The sequence below is a fragment of the Heliangelus exortis genome, chromosome 3 (genome assembly GCF_036169615.1).
Source record: "Heliangelus exortis chromosome 3, bHelExo1.hap1, whole genome shotgun sequence".
NCBI lineage: Eukaryota > Metazoa > Chordata > Aves > Apodiformes > Trochilidae > Heliangelus > Heliangelus exortis.
The window spans coordinates 75,899,565-75,924,791 of record NC_092424.1 but is presented as its reverse complement, the minus strand read 5'-3'; the positions used below and the strand labels follow the sequence as shown (position 1 = coordinate 75,924,791).

At 38.0% G+C, this 25,227-nt stretch overlaps 1 protein-coding gene across 3 annotated transcripts in view; it reads left to right on the top strand.

The window, feature by feature from the left end:
* The window catches only part of FUT9 (fucosyltransferase 9), a 109,168-nt gene extending 85,600 nt beyond the window's left edge, over positions 1-23,568 (top strand). The window contains exons 1-3 of one of the 3 annotated variants that reach the window (XM_071741301.1): positions 7,390-7,790; positions 9,711-9,820; positions 14,890-23,568. In XM_071741301.1, coding sequence (XP_071597402.1) covers positions 14,898-15,977 — 1,080 coding nt within the window. In that variant the 5' untranslated portion in view covers positions 7,390-7,790; positions 9,711-9,820; positions 14,890-14,897 and the 3' untranslated portion in view covers positions 15,978-23,568. Of the gene's footprint in view, positions 1-7,389; positions 7,791-9,710; positions 9,821-14,889 lie in introns of those variants that run through there. The other 2 variants (XM_071741300.1, XM_071741302.1) reach the window with 2 other exon arrangements.
* The last annotated feature ends 1,659 nt before the right edge of the window (positions 23,569-25,227 follow it).

Genomic DNA, 25,227 nt, shown 5'->3' with positions numbered 1-25,227 from the left:
GGACATTCAGCACCAAACCAGGGTGATGGCTGGACCACCCTGGAGTTCTAGTGCAGGAACCTTACATGCATTTAGCAACAGGGCTCCCCAAACAGCCAGAGCTCCTGCAGAAACTTGAAATTGTTCTCACACTTTATAAAGGGCCTTCCACTTCATACCACACTATGTGTGTTTTCATCTCCACTGCCAGCTGCCACCAGCAATTGAATTTTCTCTTTGCCACTCCTTTACCATCTGAGAAATAAAATCATGAATTCATTTCAAATGTGTGCTTGAACAGATTAACATAATGTAGAAATGACTCACAGTTAGATTTTCAACCCCTGGTTTCTAATGAGTATTTCTAGCTTTTGACAATTTGAAGCAAGAATTTGTTTATATATATATGCTTAAAGAGAGAAAAATGCATCCAGTTAATATATATTACACACAGTGTATTTATCTATTATTTAAGCACACATTAGCTGCCACCTGCTGATTATCCCATGCTGAACACCAAAGACTGAGTTACAAAACCTCCTCCCGTCTTCATATAAATTCGTACAATGCCTCCCTTGTTCTCACTTGGCCAAACTTCCTCTAGTAGTAAATCAGACTGCAGGATGAATAAAGCTCTGAAAAAATAAACCCCAGATGAGTAAGAGGCTGATCCTACACAAAAGCTGAGTTCTGCTGAAGATACGTTTTCCCAGCCAGGCAGCCAGTCCCAGCAGTGGTAAGGAAGCAAATGGGATGTGTGCAGTCTGGTCATCCTCCTCTCATGCTCATGTACAGAGCAGAGCAAAAAAAACCACTTTATGAGTACAGAATAGTTTAAATGGAAAAAATTCCCATGTATTCTACTTACATTTCAATCATAATTTCAGAATTTCAGAACAGTAAATAAATAAATAAATAAATAAATAAAATCCAGATGCTAAGGTGTCAGGCATGAATACTTCAACAGAATAATTCAGAAAATAAAGAGAACATATATGAAAAAAAAAAATCTTTGGAAGAATTTGTTTTTAAATGTAGTCAGAAAAATTATTTATTTTTTAAAACACACACATAAATCTAAGAACTTTGGGAGTTAAAAGTAATCCATTAGAAATAGCTGATTTAAAACAATTATATTTGTCATAATCATGACTCAAAACCTAAAAGAATGGAAAGAAACTGCCTGGTAATAAAAATAAAGATGATAATCATTGTTGACACAAAAATGCAAAAAAGGGACAGAATATGAATGAAAACTAAACTGGATTTTAAGAATCCTTTATCTTTAAAGCTGTTTATTCATAGCAACTGTGTCAATAAATGTTTGTTTACTTATTAGGAAAAGTTCCTGAGTAAATCTTCCGCATTCCCACTGACATATTTCATTATCATCCTGGTCTGAGTGACTGTCTTCTCTTCCTTGGAAGAGTTTTTCCAAAAGTTTAAAGGCAGTTTTCCCACCTCCAGACAAACATACAGAGGTCTCCTGCATCTCACACTGTAAACAATCTTCAAGATTGCAGGATTCAGCCCACTGCTGTGCTTCTTGCTGAAGGAACTTATGGAGAGCAATGCTTTCTTTCATATCCCCTCTGAGAAAAGGGTTAAGGTATGTAAGAAAGACAAAGCTTTTATTTCTCACCTAGTATTAATTCCCCTCTCCACTTTCTGCCTCCTCCTCCCATCCACCTCTCTCTGGTTCAGCGCCTCAGTGAATTCAATGCTCTGTTTCCCTCCCTCCTTCTGCACCTGCTGGCTGCCAGATTGGGAAGCAGCAGCACATCTCATTGGGATCACTGCTTCTGCCCACATCCAGCAGACTGGACACTAGTTTCCTATACATCCCTAAGCATACGTGTGTATGCTTATATCATCATCATGTTTGGGCTTCGTGAAGGAAGATTTAAGAAGATCTTATCTACACACGTAGATAAGATGAAATCCAAAGCAGAACTGGTAAGACACATTACAGAGAATCTAAGAAATTGTGCTACAGACACCACTAAAATGATGTGCATTTATGTGTGTGTATATAAATATATATTTATACCTATAAAATGTTGCAGGTGTGAAAACTGATACACTCTCAGTGGGCGATTACATCTTTCCTAAGGTTGCAGATTTCTTGTGTCTGTGTGCATATATGCATGTGGGTGAGTGTTTATCATTTGTAACTTGTTTCAGTGGTTAGATTGCCTGAGCTCTGATTCAAATTTGTCTTGCTGTCACCTAAGTTGCCTTAGGTTTTTTATTTCTAGATTAACCTTAATCACAGAAGAATAGCTCTTGAGCTCTTTTTTTCTCACTTCTTGCATGTTACTGCAATCGACTGAAAGAACAATACTCTTTCCATACTGAAATTGTGAGCAAGATTTCATTTCTGATATTTCTTGTCCTTTAGCAAATCCAGTTTTTCTGACACAATTTCAACAATAGTTCTGAAAAATGTTGTGGTCCATCTTATTGTACAGACCAAGGGGTCAGTGACTGAAATCTGATTAAATCTTCTATTTCCCTTTACTAATTTAATACACTTAAGGAGATTAGGATGTGTTTTCAGAGATTTGAAACAAAGATACATTCTAGAGAAATTTGCTCTTAATACACTATATGTGACCACTTCCTGGTGACATTTTTTGAAGGAAAATATCCTGTACCACACACTGTTTTGATGTAAATTAAAGTCATCATTATCAAATATCTGTAAAAATCTTTATGATATTCTGGAAATCACTTTATTGTTCTGGGACTTAATTTCTACTCCTCCTTTACTCTCCATAAAGTAATTTCAGCAATAATTTTCTGACTATGCTGTGATGAAATCTTAATTAATGCTTTTAAAAGTCCAAAGGTTCTTCAAGGGAAGGCATTTCAGAAGTGGGAGCATTGTTATTACTATAGCAGCTTTTTTTTTGCTTATATAGTCCTTTTAATTTGTAAATTTTATAATATTTTATTAAAGGAAAGAAAGTGTCATTAGTCTCATGCTACGTGTCTTGAAAATTAGATAAAAGGTACTTAACAGCTAAATTATCACAAATTAAATTTAACTCAACTAAACTGAAGTTAAACTGATAGGACAGCCATGATAGGATTTACCACTTTTTTCTCTGTCCCATATATGAGACTTGTCATACATATATATATTCTAGTAGAAATCCCATTTAATTTCATTGTGGGGGAGACTTTGTGGTATTTTCATTTTTGTTTTGTGTGATACCTGATGGTCTGATCATTCAGACCAAAGGCTGCACTCAAAAACCATCTTGTGCACTGAGCATGAGCATGGCTTGCTGTTAGCCCAACAACCTTCTTGGGGTGCCTAGACCACCTACCTGATGCACAAATTAGTTAGGCACCTAAAGATGGAAACACACCACTTAAGCAGTTGAAGAGGCTGCCCAGAAGAGAACTGGAATATGTTTTCCTCCATCCCTCACCAAGGCACATACAGTGCTTTGAAGAAGCAGGTCGTTCTTGGGACTCAGAGGTGGGACTCGTCCTTAGAGATTAGGAGCTAACCTCTTTGTTTTGTTTGTTTTTATGACAAAGTGAGAGGATTGCAACTTCTGAACCACAGCCAGAGCAGGATTCACACAGAATACAGATTGGTTTTGTGATCTTTTCAGCAAGGGAGATTCAAACCACCTCTGCCACCTTCCCCTTTATAAGGTCGTAAACTTTACAAGGAAAGAAAGTAGACTGTAGCCTCTGCTTCTGCATATGTGTCACTGGGCATAAATCATTAAGGAGTCAATAGGCAAGAGACAGAAAGAGGTCAAGGGAAAAGAGTAGTGTTTCGATAAGCAGCTAGGGCACCAATAAGGATGAAAGGATTATTTTCCTCTAATCCTAAAGCTCTTCACACATTTTCAAATCGACAGCCATTGTCACCTAGGAGCTTGGAAATCTTTAAGGAAAGTGAAATATCTAGGTCAGAATCACTTCAGGCTGAAGTGGGATTCATGTCCAGGAGATCAATTGCTGTATAAAGGGACTTAATTGTACTCCTGTTTCTTTAAAATCAAACTAAAACCAGCTACTGCCACTGCATTTGAGATGGACTCTGTTCTTGTAGGCACATCTACATCCTCAGGGCTGAGAGATGTAGGAATAGATAGTTTGTCTATTCTGAATGGCCCTTGCCTGTGAAGAATGAGCCCCTTCTGGGGATGTGTTGGCACCAGGCTGCTAAATGCACAGGAGCCTCAGAGACAGAGGTCCAACATTCAGAGACAAATGAACAAAGTTTTTTCAGGGTTGCATTTCTAGAGCCAGCATTTCACCAGCATTCCTCCTGATCCCAACTAGTAATTCCAGTTTCTGGTTCAGGGATCCTTACGACTTGGTGTAGCCACATCAGCTATGGGTTTAGGTTCTGTATATTATTTTTGTAATCAGATTAGTCCTACCCATATTTGCTAAGGCATTCAAAGACTTTTTGCAAAGGCAACTCCCTGCCTTTTGTATTTGCAGCAATGCCCCTTAAGCCATTTTCTTTATACCAATTTCCTTAAAGCAGAGGAATTCAGAATTAAACAAGAGTGCTGCTGACCTCATCTCTAGCTCTTTTTCTTACCATTTTTAAATTTAATCCCCTTAATCTCTCTCTTTCTCCTCATATATCCTCCTAGCTCTGTCTGCTGAATTTCTTTAGAAAGTTACTTTTTGGTTAAGATGGTTATCTAAAGTCTTCCTCATGTAGAATGCACAAATGGAAACTCTTTCTTTCCTTTATTTAAATATCTGGGTTTAATATGTGCAGTAGCATTGTACCAGGGTAAAACAATGTGCTTCAAACCTTCAGATGGGAAAAAGACAGGTTGGCAAGTTGTATTTCCAATATATAGTAAATAATTTTACATCAAATTGTTACTGGAGTGGTAAAAAGTTTATTAATTCATTATGGATTTTTTTATCTACTAAGTATAGAATAACATAGTACAGTAAAACCCAGTAATTGAACAGCAGAATCAACTCCTTTAACTTACACTGTAAATATTTAATGTTTTAACAAGCATGAAAGGAAGACAATAAGCTAAGAAAGATAAAATAATGTCTTTTCAAATGAAGTATGATCTCTGCATTTACTGATCTGCTTTGTACAATGTACTGTCAACAGCCTATGCAAAATATTCTTCATTTCCATTCTAACCTTGAGAGTTCCTCTCAGAGACTTCAGTGCGTATGTTAACCTGGACAGTAAACAGTAACAAGGAAACATCATCTGAGATCATGTAGGTGTTTGTACCTGCTGGAGGATTTGTTCAGACTATTGTTCCTTCAGCTTATTCCTGTTATGCATTTTCATATTTCCTTGACTGAAGGATGTTTTTTTTTCCTTTTCTACAGAAGAAAATCTTTCCAGGGACTTTTTCTTAATCTTTGTATTTCCCAGCTTGTTAAACTAGTAGTTCCAGCTCTCTGCTCTTCCTTTGTTTGTGCTCACAAAGAGACCCTCCAAGAAATTAGCCACTGGTTTCTCTCAAGTGCAATTCTGTTTTCTTAGAACCATGTGCAGTCTGAGAGTTTTAAGAATCGTTATTTTTGCTGGTTTTAGAATGTATACTACCTAAAAGGTACATTCTGTTTTTCATTCTTGCAATTTAATATTTTAGGGTTTGGGGGATTATGTTTTTGTTTCTGTGTGCATATCTTTAAACTTCTTGCAATATTATTAGCAATAATTCAGGATTTACTTCATATGAATCTCACTACTCTCTATACATGCGTAAGAAGACAATTAAATTGGGCTCTTAAATATCTTCTATTCTTGTTTTCAGTGTCCAAACTTGTCTAATGCTTATAGTGATTTACAATTTGTTTGCTCCAGTAAGACAGAGCACTTCATTTAAGAGTCTTGTTCTTTAATCACTTTCTATCTTATAGGTAGCAGCCTCTTTCTTTAAAATGTCTACTACTACTAACACAAGTCACCTTGAATACATAGTTGCTGGTGTGCAACAGGAAAATGATCAGTGCTATTCTTCTATTTTTCCAGTTGTCCGTGATTTTACTGCTTGATGTCCTTGCACTCACAATTATGATACATCACTTTCCATGTTAGGTCACTTTATATTGTACTTTTCCCAGATGGAAAAGAAGTAACCATCATTTTTGGCACACACTATCGTATGATATGAAGGATTGGTGTTCTCTAATCACAGATTCTAACCTGAAGCTTTGTGTCAGGGATGCTCTTTTATGAAAGGCAGAGCAGTGAGGAGCCCCGATCGAGTCATTTAGACAACAATTGGTAGAATCTGAATAAGGACTCTTGGCCACTATGAGTCCTGTTGTGCAACAGTAACTTTAATAATCAAGGAATCTATTTGATTGGCTGCATTTCTAAAACATATGTCCATCCTTCCACCCAGTGTGGAAAAACAAACTAACTAACTAACAAACAAACAAAAAACAACCAAAAAAACCCCCCCCCAAAAGTCCTATTTACAAAGAATATGGACATAGTTTTTAAAAATAGATCTATAAATAATCACATCTTTTCTCCATTTTTTTTTTTCTATTAGTAAATGCCATTGTTCCTTTCAGTCATATAGCAGATTGCAACTGATTTGAGCACATCAGTTGTTTTCTTCCTAGGGCAGTTGTCTCTCTGGCAACTAGCATCCATAGTGCTTAATACTTTGCAAATAAAAGCAAAAACATTGTCCTGCATCCTAAAAAAACCCAGTTATGTCAGATCAGACAGATCCCAAGCCCAGAGGTATAATGAGTTCCTTAAGGAAAAGGTGCTAGAAAGGCAGAGAAGAGAAATAATAGGCAAAGAGCAGATTATGAGAATTTTATGATACTTTATAGAGGCCTCTCAGGCTTTCTTTCTATGCTACAGAGCTATCTCAGGAGTTATGGTGCCACTGGCAGAATCCTCCAGATCTGTGCAGTTGTATCTGCAAAAAAAGCAACATTAAATCCCAATTAAAATTTTCAAGCTTGCTTATGCAGGAAGATTCAGAAGTGTAACTACTGTATACAGCCTCCAATCATAGCTACACAAACAGCTGGTGCTTAGAGCTCCAGAAGTCTTGCTTTGCCACAGCAGCAATGTCCTCTACAGCAAGTGTTCTCTGCTCTAAGCAGGCATCTTCTGCTCTTTCCTGATTCTGATTTGTCTTTGCATGGGAAGGTCTTATTCCATTGTATTAGGGAATTAAATGCTGGGTTATCAGCCAGAAGCCACTGTGATTATGGGATGTGGAGTTTAGAACACATGCACAGCAAAGGTTGTGATGACTCTTCTGCCACTTTGTGCTCTCTCTGTTAGGCTTAGTTCACACCATTTTCACAGCTACTGTGAGTTAACTAGGGCTTTCTGGTAGGCTGGTTGCCATCACAAATACATAGCTTGTGCAGGTATGTCATTCACATTTCAGCTGGCTGGCTGCAGTTTTAAAAGCCAGCCACAAAGCTACTGAAGAGCTCTTTCTGCAGTTCTGGCAGAATCAGAGAGAACAGCAGTTTGCTATCCCTGAACCACATGGAAAGAAGGGAGAAAGAGACCACTTGCTTCTGGAACAGCTTTTCTTTGATCAGCTTCTTTTGGTGCAGAGTCTTTTCAGGGCTTTGAAAGAAGCATGGACTGGCTTGTGCTGCATAGCTAAGATGAGCTTTATCTTCAGGAAGATAAAAAGCACTTTCCTGGCAAGGCAGATAAAGTTTGCTACTAAGCTACAGTGCTGAAGAACCCCCTTTTCTCTAGCTAGTACATCATGGAAAGCCACCAACCCTTTCACAGAGTGTTATCGGTCCTAAAGTAGCTGTGATTTGGACAAGCCAACGTGGAAGTAAAGGTAAAAAAGGTCCTGCCTCTGCATGTTACCAAGGCTGGCAATGCTGCTGAGGTTTCTGATAGTTTTGCATGCATATATTATCCACTTGTGCCAGGGAGGGAAAGGAGATTACTCATTTTCCATCAGAGACAAACCTAACAGCTCGTTATTAGAAAAGCGGCACAGCTGCAGTGTGAAGTGAGGTGTCCTGACACTAATGCCAGATAGTCTGGAAAAGTTCCTTGCTGGTAGGATTTTGGATAATTCCACTGATTGTTGGGGGGGTTTTTTTGTTGGTTTGGTTTTTTATCGTTTGTGGGGTGTTGTGTTTTTGTTTTGGTTTGGGTTTTTTCCCCTATATGTGGCAGTGGGGGTGGAGATAGGGTCATTCCAGTATGGACAGCAGTGCTGTAGCCATTGCCCTCTGTTATTCTGAGAGATTCTGTCCCTGGCTAGTGCCTTTTGCTGTGCAGTCGGATCACAGAAAGCAGCCACTGAGCTGTTGCCTAAGCAGCTGGAGAGTGACAGTGTGTGACTGCTGTGGGGAGAAGGAGAGGAGAGATGGCAATCACAGGTGAAGATTGGGGGCTGCTGAGCCATAGGAGCAAGCTGTGTGATGCACAGCAGTTGAGGGGAGAGAGATGAGAATGGGGTTTTCCTCAGCAAGACCTGAGGGGTCACAATTCAGAAATTCTCAAAAACACAGCAGTACCCCAGCTAGCAATTGACAGGAAGCTTTGTGTTTTGCCTTTGAAAATAGGGACTTTCCTGTTGTCCATGCAATTTTTCAGTTTACTTCATATTTTCACTGTGTGCAGCATGGCTATTTCATAATTTGCAAGACAAGTTTCAAGATCAGGGATTTATTTATTCATCAGTTCTTCATAGTTTTAGACTGCCAGCTTGTGTTCTTAGGAGGTGCATTTTACAAGAATCTGTCTTTAATATCACTGGGCACAAGGCTGGAAGGAATCTAGTGAGGTCATCTAGCCCAGTCCTAGGACCTGGGGGCAGAATCTGATCTCTCCTTGCTTGGTGGTGCTTGTCTAACCTGTTCTTAGCAATCTCCAGTGATAGGTTCAGCACCATCCCTAAGCAATCTATCTTAATGAATACCTGTCCTCAGGGTGCTCTTAGATCATTTTCTAAAACAGTTCAAAAGAGAATTTAACACCGTTGAGTAAAACGATTCTATACTCTTCTCAAAGTTTAAATACACAAAGCTCGATCTGAGAAATTGAACAAGTAAGCTGAAAACAAAGGAGGTAGAGAGGGGAAGAAAAGAAATGCTGCAAACAATAGAATTAAAAAATACAGTCTGAGATTAGCAGCTTATTCATCTTTCAGCCTTTACTTTTGTGCAGCCCTGTTGCAACATTTCATACTGGTCTGCTTTCAGAAATCTGTGGGACAGGAGTGGAAAGGTGTGGATGTTTGCATAGTGGGTGGTAAAAAATCCTCCTGTGACAGAGGAGGCATAGGTAGAAGAGCTGAGAGTTGGTGCCAATATAAAGAAGCTTTCTTCAGTCTCTGAGAATTAAAGTAAAAGCACTTTGGGGCACATCCACACAGCAGTGACTTGGAGATAAAAAGTCATACTCAGGCAATACTGAGGCTATAATTTTTCTTTTAATACTGCAGGTGAAAAAGCTCCATCTAATTTTAAGTGGGGTATAAGAAAACACAGCTCTGAGTGTAAATGCAGATATGCCATGGCCAAAGGTAGTGAAACATGTCGGAGGCCAAGACAAGCTATTTCAAATGAACCTTCTTTCTAACAATAAAAATTTCTTGCTTGTGGTTCCTATAATTTCCCACTGAATTCCATTGTCCACTTAATAGTCCCAGAGTATCTCCCTAGCTACCTGTCAGTGTCTAAATGGGCCTAACTCTGACCCCTCTCTTTGCTTCCCTGTCCTTCTGCTCTTCAATCTCTGTAAGTCCTCTGTGCCAGAAGTGCCCAATCTCATCCCAGGAGTGATTCTCAGAGACTATGCTGTGGTTGTTATGTATTTCTTCTTGAGTTTTCCAAAGAAAAAGTGCTGTTGAAGGTAGGAGTTAGCCCTGAACGTTTAAGAAGTTTGAGATGAGAAAAGTAAGAAGTGATTTTTTTATTCATTATTCAGTGTCCATCATTTCAAAAATTTTTTCTCCAGCTTAATTTTAAAATGGAGTACTTTTCCTTTGAAATATCCCAGTACAAGATGGGTAATTAAAGTTATGCTTTTTGTTTGGCCTACTGGCAAAACCAGAGGAAGGGGCATTGATATTATTGACCAAAAAGGCTACATTTTCTCCCTCCTACAGTGTTGCATAACCAGAAAAACCCCACAACCATTTCACAAAACACAACCCGTCTCAAATGATTTAGAAGTCATTATTGCAACAAAGCCATAATAAAACATTTTTTTTCCTTAGTGAACATGGTGCATTCACAAAATAGAGATATTTTTGCAAGCCTTGCCTGGTATACTTGGGGTTAATGTTGCTGGTACCCTGTTACAATCTTGCTGTTTGTCTTTCTACTAAAGGAGTTGCTTGGTGATGGAGTGCCAAGTTGTGCACTTTAAAGGGAGCCTTGCTAAGTCCTGTGAGAAAAAGTTTTGTACTGATGAAATACTATACTAGCAACTAGGATGAAAAACACTTAGAAAATACTTGCTATGCTGCAGCACTCACCTAGAAAATACTTGCTATGCTACAGCATTCTGAAATGCACTTTAAAACAAAACTATCAAAAGTACTCAACTCTTCCAGCTGGCAAAAATCTCAGTAAACACAATTCTTTAACAAAATTTTCTCTTCTGAGTCTGGCATGCCAGAGATTGATGGGGGAGGGGATCTGCAAAGAGGAAATTTGTGATTCTGTGGTAGAAGGAAAACCATTAAAGAGGAAGGGTGAGCTAAGGTTACTTGGCTGTCTTGTAACAAGTGTCTCCTTAGCATCACCTTTATAGTGAGAATTACAGCAGGAGATCAATGGTTTCTTGGGCTCAAAAGAAGGAAATAAATAAATACTGGAGAGACTCCACATTTTGAAGAATACTGTGGAAAAAATGCTCCTTGAATTCTAGCGGACAAGCGAAAACCTGCAACTTACACTTCCTGACAGTATGGACAACCTACTTCTCAAGCAAATAGTATTTGTCAGTAGTTACTTACTATGTGCCTTCACTGTACTGCTGCCTGACTGTGTGCAGGACTCAGCCCCAAAAGCCATGAAGGCAGAGTTTACTGCTCCATTCCATTAGTTCCTCAATCCCCTTTATGAAGCATGGGAGTTATTGCATCCATCTGAGGTTAGCACTTCATACTGAAAAATTACTGCTATTCCCAGCACACGTGTTAATAGTTATTACTGGAGTTAACATAAAATGAAATAGAAAAATAGAATGCCATGACAAAATCCTGTCCAACTCCTTGGTAAGTGGTACTTTCAGAGCCTCCTAAGGTCTTCTGCTTCCTTTCAAGCCACTCATTTCAGACTGTAATGGGTCTTGCTTTTATGACCATTTTCAACCACCCCATTAGCAGCAGATTCCAAGTGAAGCATGCCAATGATACCTATACATCTAATGGATGCATGAGTCAGAGTAATGAACAGTTAGTACTCTGAATCCAAAGAATGGAAAAATAAAAAGGAGTATCCTGACTGTTCCTGCAAAAGCCAAAAATCTAAGAACCATGATACCAGAAGCAAAGAGGGCACATGAGTTCACAGAGCAGTGAAGCAATGCAAGGAAACAGATCTGGAAGGCATAAAATAGGTAAACTCACCTATTTATTGTTGCAAGATGTTAATATTGATGCTCTGGCTAGCACAAACAGCAAGTGTTTGTCTTCACATTAGCACTAAAATTCAAAATTTTCCTACAAAACTGCAAGGTTGTGGACACACTAGAATTTCAAGCAGAGAACAGAATACATAGTAACTGATCATTTCCTATGCAGCTAGAATTGTCATGTGATGATGCAGAGGTTTTTATTAGCTAGCAGAAAAGCTTAGTAGAAAATAATCCCTATCCAAGAGGCTTGTGTCAAAGAGCTTTTAACTGGAGGGGGGATAAGTTACAGTGCATGATGTTAATGTCTTTTTCTGATTTCTCATCCATTCCTATCCTTAGAAAATGAACAGTCTCTGTGAATAGACAGCATTCCCAACCTATTGTTGAAACGCAGCTCATGTTATCTGTTCAGTGAAAAGCTACACATAGTCTGTGTCTTGGTTTCAATAGCAGAAATGGAGAACAGTTACATGAAGATCATCTCAGACTCTTGTTTTTTTCCTTGAGCTTTTTCTCCTAAAGCTGCTCGACCTAAATCCCTTCTTCCACAGGGACACCATTCCGACTTTCACTATAGTAAGACAGGAGAGCAGCCTTCTGCTTGTGGGTCTTCTGCTTATGATCTTATGGGTCATAATCTCCCCTCTGGTCATATTGTCCAGCAAAAATCAACATAGGCTAAAAAAAGCTAATGTGATGATGCTGCAAAACCACAGATTTCTTTCAGAGGCATTTAAACTGATGAGGATAAGTGGAAAAGCCATGGGCACAACAGTTCCTCTTCTTTACTCATTCAGGATTATTTTGCTGAAAGCAGAGAGGACCAGCTTAACAATCTTTTAAAGAAAGGGGTGAAACAAAAGAGTCTGACTCAACATGCTACTATGTTTTATTTAACTGTATTGGGTGTGGGAACTATTGGCAGTGGGAGAAGGGGTGGGAGCTTCAAGGTGGCCTCTGTGAGAAGCCACCAGAGCTTCCCCATGCCTGACACAATTGGTTCCAGCTGGCTCCAACCAAACCCCCATCAGGGCATGGCTGAGCCCTGCAGCCAAGAAGGTGGCACCTCTGGGGAAGCAGGTTTAAGAAATGGACAAGCAGTGAGGAATGAGGGGAAAAAAAAAAAAAAAAGTGATAAACCATGCTGTGACCACCAAGGGCAGAGAAAGAGGATACTGGAGGTGGTCCAGATACTAAAGCAGAGATTGTCCTGCAGCCCAAGGAGGACCAGAGTGAAGCAGCATCCCCACTGCAGCCTGGGAGGGGGGACACCATGCCAGAGCAAGGGAATATGACCCATAGAAGCTGCAATCCATGGACCCCATGAGAGTTGTTTTTGTTTTGTTTTTTTTTTCCTGCAGGGACTGTATTTCATGGAAGGACTCATTTTGGAGCAGGGAAAAAGTGTGAGGAGGAAGGAGCAGCCAAGAGGAATCATTTTAGACTGCAAACCTCCATTCCCCAACCCTCTACACTGCTTAGGGGCAAGGAGGACTTGGGAAGGAAGGAGGGGGTTGAATCTGGGAAAAAGCTGAGAGGGGAAAGTATTATTTTCAGTTTTGTCTTTGTTTCTCACCACCTAAATCTTGTCAATAGTTTGCATTAATTTTCTCCAAGATGAATCTGTTTTACCTGTGACAGACTTGGTGAGTAATCTCCCTGTCCTTACCCAAGGACTCATGAGATTTTCCTCTAGTTTTGTCTCCCTGTCCTGCTGAGAGTGAGGGAGGGAGCAGCTGGATGGGTGTCTGACAGCCAGTTTCGGTTGACCCATCACAATAACTAAAGCCAGAATTAAGACCATCTGCCTTCCCAAAACAGGGGAGACATTGTGGCAAATTGCTTTTTCCTCAAGATATTGAGTAAAGCTAAAAATGACACTTTTTCCTTTCTTCAATAATGGAAGTCAAAACATTTTTGCTGTAACTGTAATGTTACACTCATACATGAACTTTTACATTCAAGATGCAGCAAAATTATGTGGCATTAATGGACCATAAAAGTCACATTCTACCATGTCTTCATTCTGAATTGAATTGCTTATTTCATTGTCTAGAGGAGAGAGCTATGAAACTGGCTTGTAAGACCTGAAATTCTGTTTTCTGAGACATTGAATTTATTTTTTTTCAGTATGCATTTAGGGATGGGATTAAAAAAAAAAAAAATTGTGGAGCTTGATAGTAAGGATAACAAAAACCCAAATAATTGAAAAAAGAAAGTCAGACAACTTTTGTAGGTATTGAAAAGTACTGTGGAATTATCTTTCTCCATCAAGACAGTATATTCAGAAAACTTCTTTTTGTGAACTACCAATACTTTTTCCTTGTATGTCATAGTACTCTTTACATGGTTAACTCCTTTTATTTTTAGACCATCTCTGAGTTCTAGGACTATATTCAGGACCAAAGGCTAACAATATGTAACCCCTATCTTTGCTAGGTTTCACAAGAATCATATGGAAGAGAATTTCACAAAAGAGACTTATCACTTCTCTCAGGAAGAGACAACCAGAAAGAGGACAAAAGAAGCACTATATGAACTCCTCACCTCTTTTTCCCCATGAGAAAAATTGTACCTCACAAAGATGCAGCATATCTTTACTTTTCCTAAATTTTAACTCAGGGCTGTGGCAAAAATGCATATTAAATACTTAAGGACACCTTTTTATTCATTTTTCTGTATGTGGGAACCATGTGAGGCTACATTTGGGAACAGAGGAGCTGAGATCTTCTGTTGCTGCTTTACTTCCTTAGCTATTTTTGGTATCCTCTGGAGAAGACATGAATTTTCATCCCATTGTAGCCATCAGGCATGAACTACTTTTCTAACAGTCTTATTGATTACGGAATTAGCATTCTAGTTCTTTCTCTTTTTTTTTCCCCTCTCAAATCCTATCTCCTTCATACCTATATATATATATAAATAAATATTAATCGACCAAATCTGCATTATGTTGTCCCTAACACAGACATAAGAACAGAACCATAGGGTAATTTTGTCTTTCTTGTGTGTCGCTTAAACTGTTGGCCTAGGTTCTAAGCAAAAATTTTCTCAAGTTATATACTGATTTATGTCAAGTATGAGATATATTAAAAACCTGCTTTTAATTTCTGCCAATTAGCGTTTAATGTGAAGAAGAGAAATACTGTCCCCTTGTCATGAATAGCATGCAAGAACCCATACCCTCTCCACCCAAAGGAAATTTCTCAGTTTATAACTCAGTGATATTGCAGTTCTATACATTTTGATGCCTGACACCTGATTGCTTTAACAGGACATACATATGTAATTTAACACCTAATGTTTTTTTTCTCTTTCTTCCTCTCTTTTCCCAGAACAAATTATGACATCGACATCTAAAGGAATTTTCCGGCCATTTTTTATTATCTTCATCATCCTTGGTTGTTTCATGGCACTTATACTAATTTATATCAAACCAACAAATAGCTGGATCTCTGGTCCTATAGAATCAGCCAGTTCAGTTTTGAAAATGAAGAGCTTTTTTTCTTCCAAAACTGATAGTCTTAATGAAACTACCATCTTGATCTGGGTTTGGCCATTCGGTCAGACATTCGACCTAACATCCTGCCAAACAATGTTCAATATCCACGGGTGCCATCTGACTATTGACCGCTCCCTATACAACAAATCCCACGCTGTTCTCATTCATCACAGGGACATCAGCTGGGATCTGACAAATTTACCTCAGCAAGCCAGGCCACCATTCCAGAAGTGGATTTGGATGAACTTGGAGTCTCCAACTCATACTCCGCAGAAGAGTGGCATTGAACACCTCTTTAACCTGACCCTGACTTATCGGCGTGATTCAGATATTCAGGTGCCTTATGGCTTCATGATGGTTGGGACAAGTTCCTTTACATTTGAAATGCCAAGCAAGGAAAATCTGGTCTGTTGGGTCGTTAGTAACTGGAACCCTGAGCACGCTCGAGTCAAGTATTACAACGAGCTTAGCAAATACATTGAAATCCATACGTATGGACAAGCCTTTGGAGACTACGTCAATGATAAGAACTTGATTCCTACTATCTCCACTTGCAAATTCTACCTTTCCTTTGAAAATTCCATCCACAAAGATTACATTACTGAGAAACTTTACAATGCTCTTCTGGCTGGATCAGTACCAGTTGTACTGGGCCCTTCCAGAGAAAACTATGAGAATTATATTCCAGCAGACTCTTTCATACATGTGGAAGATTTTCTCTCACCCCGAGAGCTGGCAGAGTACCTTCTGATGCTCGACAAAAATAACAAGATGTACCTTAGTTATTTCAACTGGAAGAAGGATTTCTCAGTGCATCTTCCTAGGTTCTGGGAATCACACGCATGTCTTGCTTGTGATCATGTGAAAAGACATCAGGAATACAAGTCCATTGGAAATTTAGAAAGATGGTTTTGGAATTAATTTGTGTATGTTTTTGTGTGTGTGCACTTTTTTAAAGAAGCCAGAAGAAACTTCGATCCAAGTGGAGAGGAAAGGAAAAAGGGAAAAAAAGAAGGAAAAGAGAACCATATGTCATGGTTTATCAGCTGTCCTCTCTTGGCTACCCTATTTATATTTTGTAAAAGATTTTAAAAGATCATCATCAGCAATCATCAATACTCAGTTTTAAATTTTAACGTATATAGTAATTATGTGCACTGAAGAATATTTGATTGTTTACTATAATTTCTAATCAAAATTTTCCATATTTTTTGTTAGATATGTTGCAGCCTTACACTCAAAATAGTTGGTTTTAATGCATTTTTTTTAAACTATTTTTAACATTACATTTGATGTTTGACCTGATTGGAAACTGAGGACACAACTTTTAAATGCCAGAGAGAACTTTAAGAACACAGTTTGCTGTTCCAGTCTGAAATGTGTGTAATATTTCAAAAGACAGTAAAGTTTTTATGGTTCATCTTACATTTTAAGAACACAGTAAAGTTCAATACCTACCATTAATACAGTGTGAACAATTGCACCCATTTTAAGGGTGATGATCCTAGAAATGTAGTTTTTAAAAGGTGTTACAGTAGATGACAGTCTTTGTTTCTAAAAAGATGATGTTTCCTAACAAATAGCACCATTAATTAACTTTTGGAATATGTCTGTTCTTCCCCTCTGAAGAATAAAGAAGTCAGATATAAGGAAGATAAACAACCTTACTGACCAAAGCCCAGAATCATCCAGTTTTTGACTGTATTAAAATGCAGCACGCCCTTAAGTCTCATTATGTCTCAAGTATTGTTTACCCAAACCAGGGCTCTAAGTAGTGTTATACTGACACAGATATAAGCAGATTTTAACATAGGCATTTGATTACACCAGCCTTACACACTGAATTCAGCTGGTAATAATGGATTTTTAGAAATAACTTCTGGAGAAATTTTAGCAATTTCTCTCATATAATTTCTTGAATAACTGTGAACACATCCTCAGTTCTGTAAAAATCTGTTGAACTTTAACTGTAGATGGACAACTTTCTGTTATTATTCAAAATGTGGTGGAAAAATGACAAAACAGTTTGTTTTCTGAAAGAATAATGGAAATTCATTAAGTCATAAGGCTGGCATATTAAACTATTCAACTCATTAAGCTGAGGAATTTTGATTTTTGAAAATACTTTATCTGAAAGGTACCAACAAATGTACTCTTAAGAGCAGGAGTTGCTATTAAAATTTGAATATATAAATAGGCTCTTAAGTATTATGTTTGCTCTGATATCAAATATGAAAAAGTGATGATTGTCATGATTGCTTAAAATGTTTGCATTTAACATGTTTCATTTCATTTTATTATTTTCTTTTTTTTCAGCCAAGACTTAAATATCTGATTGTAATATAAATTCATATGTACAAGGTTGGTTTAATGACATAAATGTATGAGTATATTTAGGCATTCAAGTGTAAGCAAATCGGCTTGGTTTTTCAGGTCAAAATGTTACAAAACACTCCTTCTACTGGAAAAAAAAATAGGAAAACATTTCAGCTTATGTGATAAAGTATAAGGCCTTTATCAAGCAAAGTAATTGATCGAGTATTGAAGATTAAGCTTGCAAACAACAGTGTGGCTGAATTAAAAGAATAAGGTGTAAACAATGATAAACATTTAGGAAAATATAAAGTGATATGTCAGATTTATTTTTTTTTTACCCCAGGCTGGAATAGAAACACAGAAGGTTGTAACAGTAATGCACTTCAGTTTCTAAAACAGGAAACTCCACAGAAAGGCTATAGAAACATTATGCCACTGCTTTGGCTGGATCATCTGACTCTCTCAGTGCTGCAATCTGGAAGTCCTTTACACTGATCTCAGTGGAAGGTACATTCACGTCTTGGTGAGCTTCTTATTTCATTCCTCATTTGAGATAGTGGAAACTGTCCTGTGTCATAGGGCTTATGTCAACTCAGAGTGGTTTCTTGGCATCAAGGGTCAGCCAATAAATGTACACAACTAAGTACAACAATAAGGTACATGATGTCACTACAAATATCAATCAGCATATACACAGAAAAATTTGAAATTTATGAGAAATTCTAAGCCTCTGAGTATTGTCATTGCCTCTCTGAACACTGGATGCAGCCATCATGGCTAATCTTGGGCTGAATTTTAAGAAATGTGAAAGTCTTCCGGTGGAACTGCAAAGAGCTGTTCTCTTCAGAGAAACTGCATAAGGGTTATATACTTTGCATTCAGGATGCATTGCTAAAATTGTCCCAGATTAATAAAACAGGAGAGCAATCTAATTCAGACTGAACTAACCAAGAATCATTGCCAAATCCTAAGTAAGAGGAATGAACCTAATGCCTCGCTGATATTCCTGAAGAGTGTGGGCTGGAACGTGAGACAACCATTTTATAAAGATTTTAAGGTGATCAACAAGTATCAAACCTTAAGAAGTTCTGGATCTGACAGAAGATGAAGCATCTTCAGGTATGTCCAGCCTAGGTGGTACAAGATGTGAAACAATGGATGTAAAACATCTGGAGTCCCTGCATGAATAAATGCAGCCTGAATAGACCTACACACCTAACTCAGAGAAGAGTGATTCCAGCCTATATGTAACATTAAGCATTGTGACAACTGTGCACCTTCAGTGAGCTACTCTACATGAAGAGCTCTCAAAAATAAACTGAAACAGTAAATCACTGTGAAAGACAATGGGCAACACCAATTAATGATGGAACATTGAATCACAGAATTAGTTAAAAGAGAGATCAAGGTATACCTTCGTACCACTGGCAAAAGTAGGTAGCTGTACAAGGAAAGAGAAATGGAAGATAAGAAATCACACCAGCTCTTAGTATTTTCTCAGCAATTTTGTTTCAGGCATTTGTTTTATTTTATTTGCCAGCATACAATAATCTTGCATATGCACTTGTCACAAGTTAACGCAGCAGTCACTGAAGACAGAGAGTAATCATTATTCTTTCTTTTTCAATGGCTTCTTCTGGATGTTTTTAGGCTGTTTGTCATGCACTGAGCTATCAACATTACTGCCTGCCTCAGTGTGGAAAATGAGACCCAAAGCAAATAAAATACTAACTGCAGGTGCGTTGCTACCCCACTGAATATGATCAGACATCAGAAAAAACTCACAGCAGATCCTTCCAAAGCAATTTCCCTTTCATTTTGCAGACACTAGATGACTACAGCAGCTCTTGCTCTGTGTGAGATCTACATTCCTTAGTGAATCCTGATTTCCAGTTTATTTGAATACCTCTTGCTATCCGAGATGGCTGTACTCACAGTGAGCAAGCAGCCTGAGGAAGGCCCGCAGGATGAGCGAGATACACCCAGCAAAATATTTGTCTTTTAAAAAACAGACCAAATAAAATGAAAGGTGGACTGAAAAAGCACAAATGTGGGGATTTGTAGAGTTCATGCACGGTGTGCAAAATATGGGAACCTGGCACTAACTGGGCACACTAAACATCTGCTCAGTGTTTCTAGCTATCCATGTTTGTTCCTCAAACTGTCTTTTTTAAAAAACAATCAAACAAGACAATGCATCATTTTCTCCCATCTCTAATCAAGCAAGCTTCAGTTAAATATCAATAACTGTTGCTGATTAAACAAGAATGGTACCCCTGTTGGTCTTGATTTCTCTCCTTTACTACATTAAAATAATAACATTCTGGAGGAATGTTCATGTCCTCATGCAACAAGACATTTTGAACTTATTTTAAGACAGACCATAGCACATGACCATGAGACTCAAGGACAAGCTTAAATTTAAGAGCATCTTCAGTGCTTTAAGGCACTGGGGCTTTGAAGAGTATGTTTTTTTTGCCTATGGGAATTGTGCCCGTAGCCTGTAGCCAACAGAGGCTAATTTGTGTGGGTTTTTTTGCACCAGGTGTGTCTATCCTGTGAGTGGATGGCTGCTCTACCCTGAAAACTGTTTGGACTAATTCTGGCCTAGTGTCTATCCAATATACCTTGGCCCTAGTCTTTTGCTTCAGTGTGCCACCATCTCCTCATGTTATCCATTCAGCTTGGCACTCCATCTTATAGCTTCCCTGTGTTCTGTAGGGTGAGTGAACCCACATATCATAGAAAGAGGTGAAAAGAGATGAGGTTTGCTAATAGTTTTTCGAAGACTGTGTTAGGGAGAAAGCATAAAACCTGGTCACGTGTATGTCTTTTTAATCTGCACTGAGAGTGTCCTAGAGAGGGACAGTCTCAGCCACACCTGATTTTCCTCTTGAAGGAAAATATTTGGTTCAGTATAAATGGGACTCTGTGAGTGATCAATTGTGCATGCAAATTGGGGTGAAGAGGTGTCTTTGTGCAGGCTGACAAGGAAGATTCTTATCTACTTAGGACTAAAAGCAAAAGTTAATCAAATAGTGAAGTGTTTCCTTGGTCAAAACTAGTACATTATTAAGAAGGAAGTCTCAAGATTTTTATCTATCTGTTGGTGGGCTATTTCATTATTATTGACTGAGTTCTGTTTCCTTTGTTTTCAATATAGGTGATTTTTAAATATTAGAACCCAATCAATATGATTAATATGAAATAGTTCTTTGAGCTTCATCTTTAACTCCATGCTTAGGGAAATCTTCCATTGGAGTCAGCAGTTGTTTTTGGAAGATTCCCATACAAGTAGTATAGGAATAAGGCTAAGGTGGAATGGTTGGGGTAAGTAACAACATTCTTATTCGTGGATATTTTCCTTCTAATATTTGAATAACAGGTTCTAATGCTATAGCCAATTCTACCTTCATAGGGTCACTGTGAAATTCATACTAGTATATTCATAAAAGGTATAGAAATGCAAATAAATTGACTAAATACACCATGCAAGAGTACTTTTAATTAAAAGACACAAATGCCACAGAGTGATACAGAAGATAAAGCCATAAACTCATGAGAAGTAATCACCCTGTAATCACTCATGAGGTACATCACCCTGCAGTTTTCATATTGGAAAAAGTAACTTCAGAACTCTATTGAAAAGGTAATTAATTGTGAATCTTTTATGTCACCATATTCTCTAAGCAATTAAGTGAAACCAACAGTCTCTGTGCAGTGATTTGCTCGTGTGGCACAGAGCCTTTCACCTCCAGGTTAGCAGGCTGAACTATGAGGGGGTTGGTACAGACTGCTGTTTGGCAAGCTCCAGGGGATAACTCAGTGATCACAATCAGGTTTTTTCATTCCTGCTTTCAGCCAAGAAGGCAAAGAACTGAACCAAGACTCAACTTGGCATGCTCATGAGATGGCTTTGAATGCCCTCAGTCCTAAAGTCTGCACCATCCCTGTTTAAGATTACACAGAAGATTTTTTTGTTCCAAATGAGTCTTGGCTTTTTTTTTTTTTTTTTAATATGGTGCCAGTCTGTACAAATGAAGTATTTCTATGTGGGGGGAGCTCTACATTAGCATTCCTAAGTAAAAAGTTAGTAGGAAAATCATCTAATCATTGCAAATTGCCAGCATAAGTGTTCTTTACATTAATTAATTAGACCAGTGGAAAACAGGCTTTGATAAAACCATGTCCTCCTGTGTAGATAACAGCCTGTTTGGATCCCACCACAGGGACATGCATGGTAGCAAAATTTTAAAGATAAATGGTAAACCAAATCAGTCTGCTGTATGTTGTTTGGCAAATGGAATAACTGCAAAATCTACATTTTTGTTTGCTGTTTTGTTTTCTAACATATGTTATAAGAGGTCTGGAAAGCTCATTCCTTGGTGCAATTTAGAGTTTTGAAGATTCAGTGGACATACTGAAGAGAAGCAAGTGAGAAGCTTTTCCATCTACACAAAGTCCTAATGTGCCAAACCCTTTCCAGTGAATGAACAAATGAGTTAAATATGCTGACTTTTTATTAAGATTTGCAAAATCTTCTATTAACGCACTGTAATTTTGCACTATTTTGTATGAAAAGAAAAAAGGAAAAAGATAAAAGGATCAGATAAAGAAACAGAAAAAAAAATCTAAAAATAGATGCCAAATGTATAGTTTGTAAAATACTATTTTTCTTATGTAAGGTATCATCACATTGTGAATCTAACTGTGTTATTGTAAACTGTGAAAAATGTGAGGTACTCTTGTGACATAGCCTACCAAGGGCCATTTCTCACACATTGATTAGTCACCTGTACTTGTTTATATGAAACATATTCATAAATCTGAGATCACTTTTCTACTTATTTTTTGTACACTATTTTTCCACATTTACAGCACAACTGTTATTTTATATCAAACATTAATTTTGCTTTAAAATATTGTTTGACTACGTGGGTGGGTGTCTTACATGTGCCAGAGATTCAAAGCTGTAACAAAGATAATTCAGAATCTATTCTTTGCCAAACTGTAATGCTATTTAAATCAAATATGTTTTGTTGAATAAGAAGGCACACTGTCAATAAACAATAGTTTCTCTTCCATGAGAATGATGATAATGTTACATTTACTAGGATAAATGCCAGGTAATTACGAGCTGCATTTCCCTTCTGTCTCTTTCTATGTTGGGGAATAAAAACTGGGTGCCATAGCTGAATGTCATTGATGTTCAGCCACTGACATAATGTGCCATGCATGGACTTGATCTCTGACATGTATTGATGAGAATTAGGAGAAAAACCTTTAAGCTGCTTGTTAAACCCACTTCCTGTGGTATATCACATGAAAATGGAATGGTTGACATGTGTAGGACTGGTACAATCTCAGTAAAGATAGTGAATTCTGTACGTGTGGAAACATGGGACCACATTTACTTTCTTAGTGCAAGATAAGGACCAAAGTCACTTTCATGTGTATTTGAGCTCACACACATAGTATTTAGTGGGATCTGATATGAACCCTTGCTTCATATTCCCAACAAATGACATTCCTTGTACTGACAACTTAAACTTTTGTTTCATAGAGTATATCTACAATGCATTAATTCATGTGTAAGAAATAGTAACCATGGAAAACTGAATTTTAATGAAAATAATGAAAAGCATTCTTACCTGCAGGCACATTTTAAGATGCCATGGTAAAAGGAGATCTTGTAAAAAGCTGTATTTTTATTTATTTGTGATTGTATATTTTGCCCCATGATTTAGATATTTTATAACAGGTATTCTACCAAACTGTTCCTTTGTTCCCTTTGAACAATACCATCACTCTGAGGTGCATCTGAAAAATGTAGAGGTTGAAACACTAATGTTTTTCAGTATTTTTTTAATTTGATGTTGTTGCTAAACTTTCTTCTGATTACCTGCAGCTATGTTCAAAATTTTCAACACAATTTGACTGCAGTCAGAGGACATACTGTATGCAACTACAGGTAACCGTAACCATTTGGAGGACTTTCATAATTTATGTGAAATTAATATTTCAGAAATCTCATTCCAAGATGGTTAAGAAGCAGCTCACTGACTTGTATTTATTGAGCACTGGAATTCTCCCCAAAGGATAAACACTGAATTATGTAAATAATAGTGCTCTATATACGCCTAACAAATTATTGTAATAGGTATATTTAAAATAAAAAGAGATCATTCTAAGTGTACTATAGTGTTGGATCATTATTTCGGAGGTCTAACGTAATTCTTGTTCTTATTGTGGCAGCTCCTATAATGAGTCTGCTCTAAAGACTCTTGCTAGTCATTGCTATGACTTCTGGCTGAGGATTCACCAGCAGAATTTTAGTTCTTTTTAAACTGTTATGCAGCAAAATCTTTTAAATGTTCCAGGTCAGACTGAATTCACACGGACTGTTGCATGGGTTTTCTGGGTACAGTAAGCAACACAGCTGAATCAGAATGGTGCTACAGCTAAAGTTACTTTGCCTTGCTTTGAGCAACACTGTTGTGCAGCACTCTCTGAGCAATCATTTTATTTTTCTGAATTTGGAAGATATTTGCTACTGGAAAATGGGCTTTATTAAGTCTATGAAATCTTACAAAAAAAGCCAAACAACTATCTTTAAAAGTTCTCAGAGGAATAGAGTAGTAATTTACATACTCATATTTCATTGCTTTATCTACTGTACAAAGAGCCTATATTTGCAGACCTTAACTGTGTCAAATATGTTAATGCAATGTTATCAGTTTTATTTTTAAATATATATGCAAAAAATGAAATAGCTGCCACTGAAATAAATGTCATAAATAGTGCACTGTTCACAGTAGCACAGAGCATTTGGTCTCAGTGATTGTAAAGTTTAGCTTAGACAGATAATTATTTCTGTCTGCTGTGGAGCTTGAAGAATAGATTGAGATTTTCTAAAATCCTTTTCCTTTGTATAAGACAGGAAAATTTGTTCCTGAGCTAATAAAACTTTGCTAATCTGGATACGTTCTTCAAAAGTCAGAGGGAGCATAGGGTCCTGGAGAGGAAGAATCCCAAGCACCAGCATAGGTTTGGGGTACACCTCCGGGAAAGGAGGAGTTGTTGCTGCAGTTCAGAGGAGAAGGATCTGGGGTCCTGATAGATAGATAGATAGATAGATAATTATCCATGAGCTGGCACTGTGCCCTTGCTGCCAGGAAGACAAATGACATCCTGGGTTTCTTAAAAATTATGTGGAGAGTAGGTCAAGGGAGGTAATTCTCCCCTTCTACTCTGCCCTGGTGAGGCTACATCTGGAATACTGCATCCAGTCCTGGGCTCCCCAGTTCAAGAGAAACAGGGAACTACTGGAGAGAGACCAGGAGAGGGCAACAAAGGTGATTGGGGGTCCAGAGCATCATTTTCATGAGGAAAGGCTGAGAGAGCTGTGACTCTTTAGCCTGGAGAAGACAAGGCTGATGAGAGACCTTGTTAATATCTACAAGTATCTAAAGGATGGGTGCATGGAAGATGGAGCCAGACTCTTCTCATTAGTTCCTAGTTACAGGACAAGGGGCAACAGGCTTTAGCTGGAAAAAAGGAAGTTCCATCTAAACATAAGAAAAACTTTTTTATTATGAGGGTGACAAGACAGTAAAACAGACTGCCCAGGGAGGCTGTGGAGTCCCCTTCTCTAGATATACTCAAAACCCACCTGGATGCAGTCCTGTATAATGTGCTCTGGGTGATCCTGCTTAAGTGGGAGAGTTGGGCTAGATGATCTCTAGAGGTCCCTTCCAACTCTGATGATTCTGTGACTCTGTGAAAAGCTTAATTTATGCCATTTACTCCAATCAAACTCATCATCATCTTGAACTCATCCTTGAAGAGTACAGAA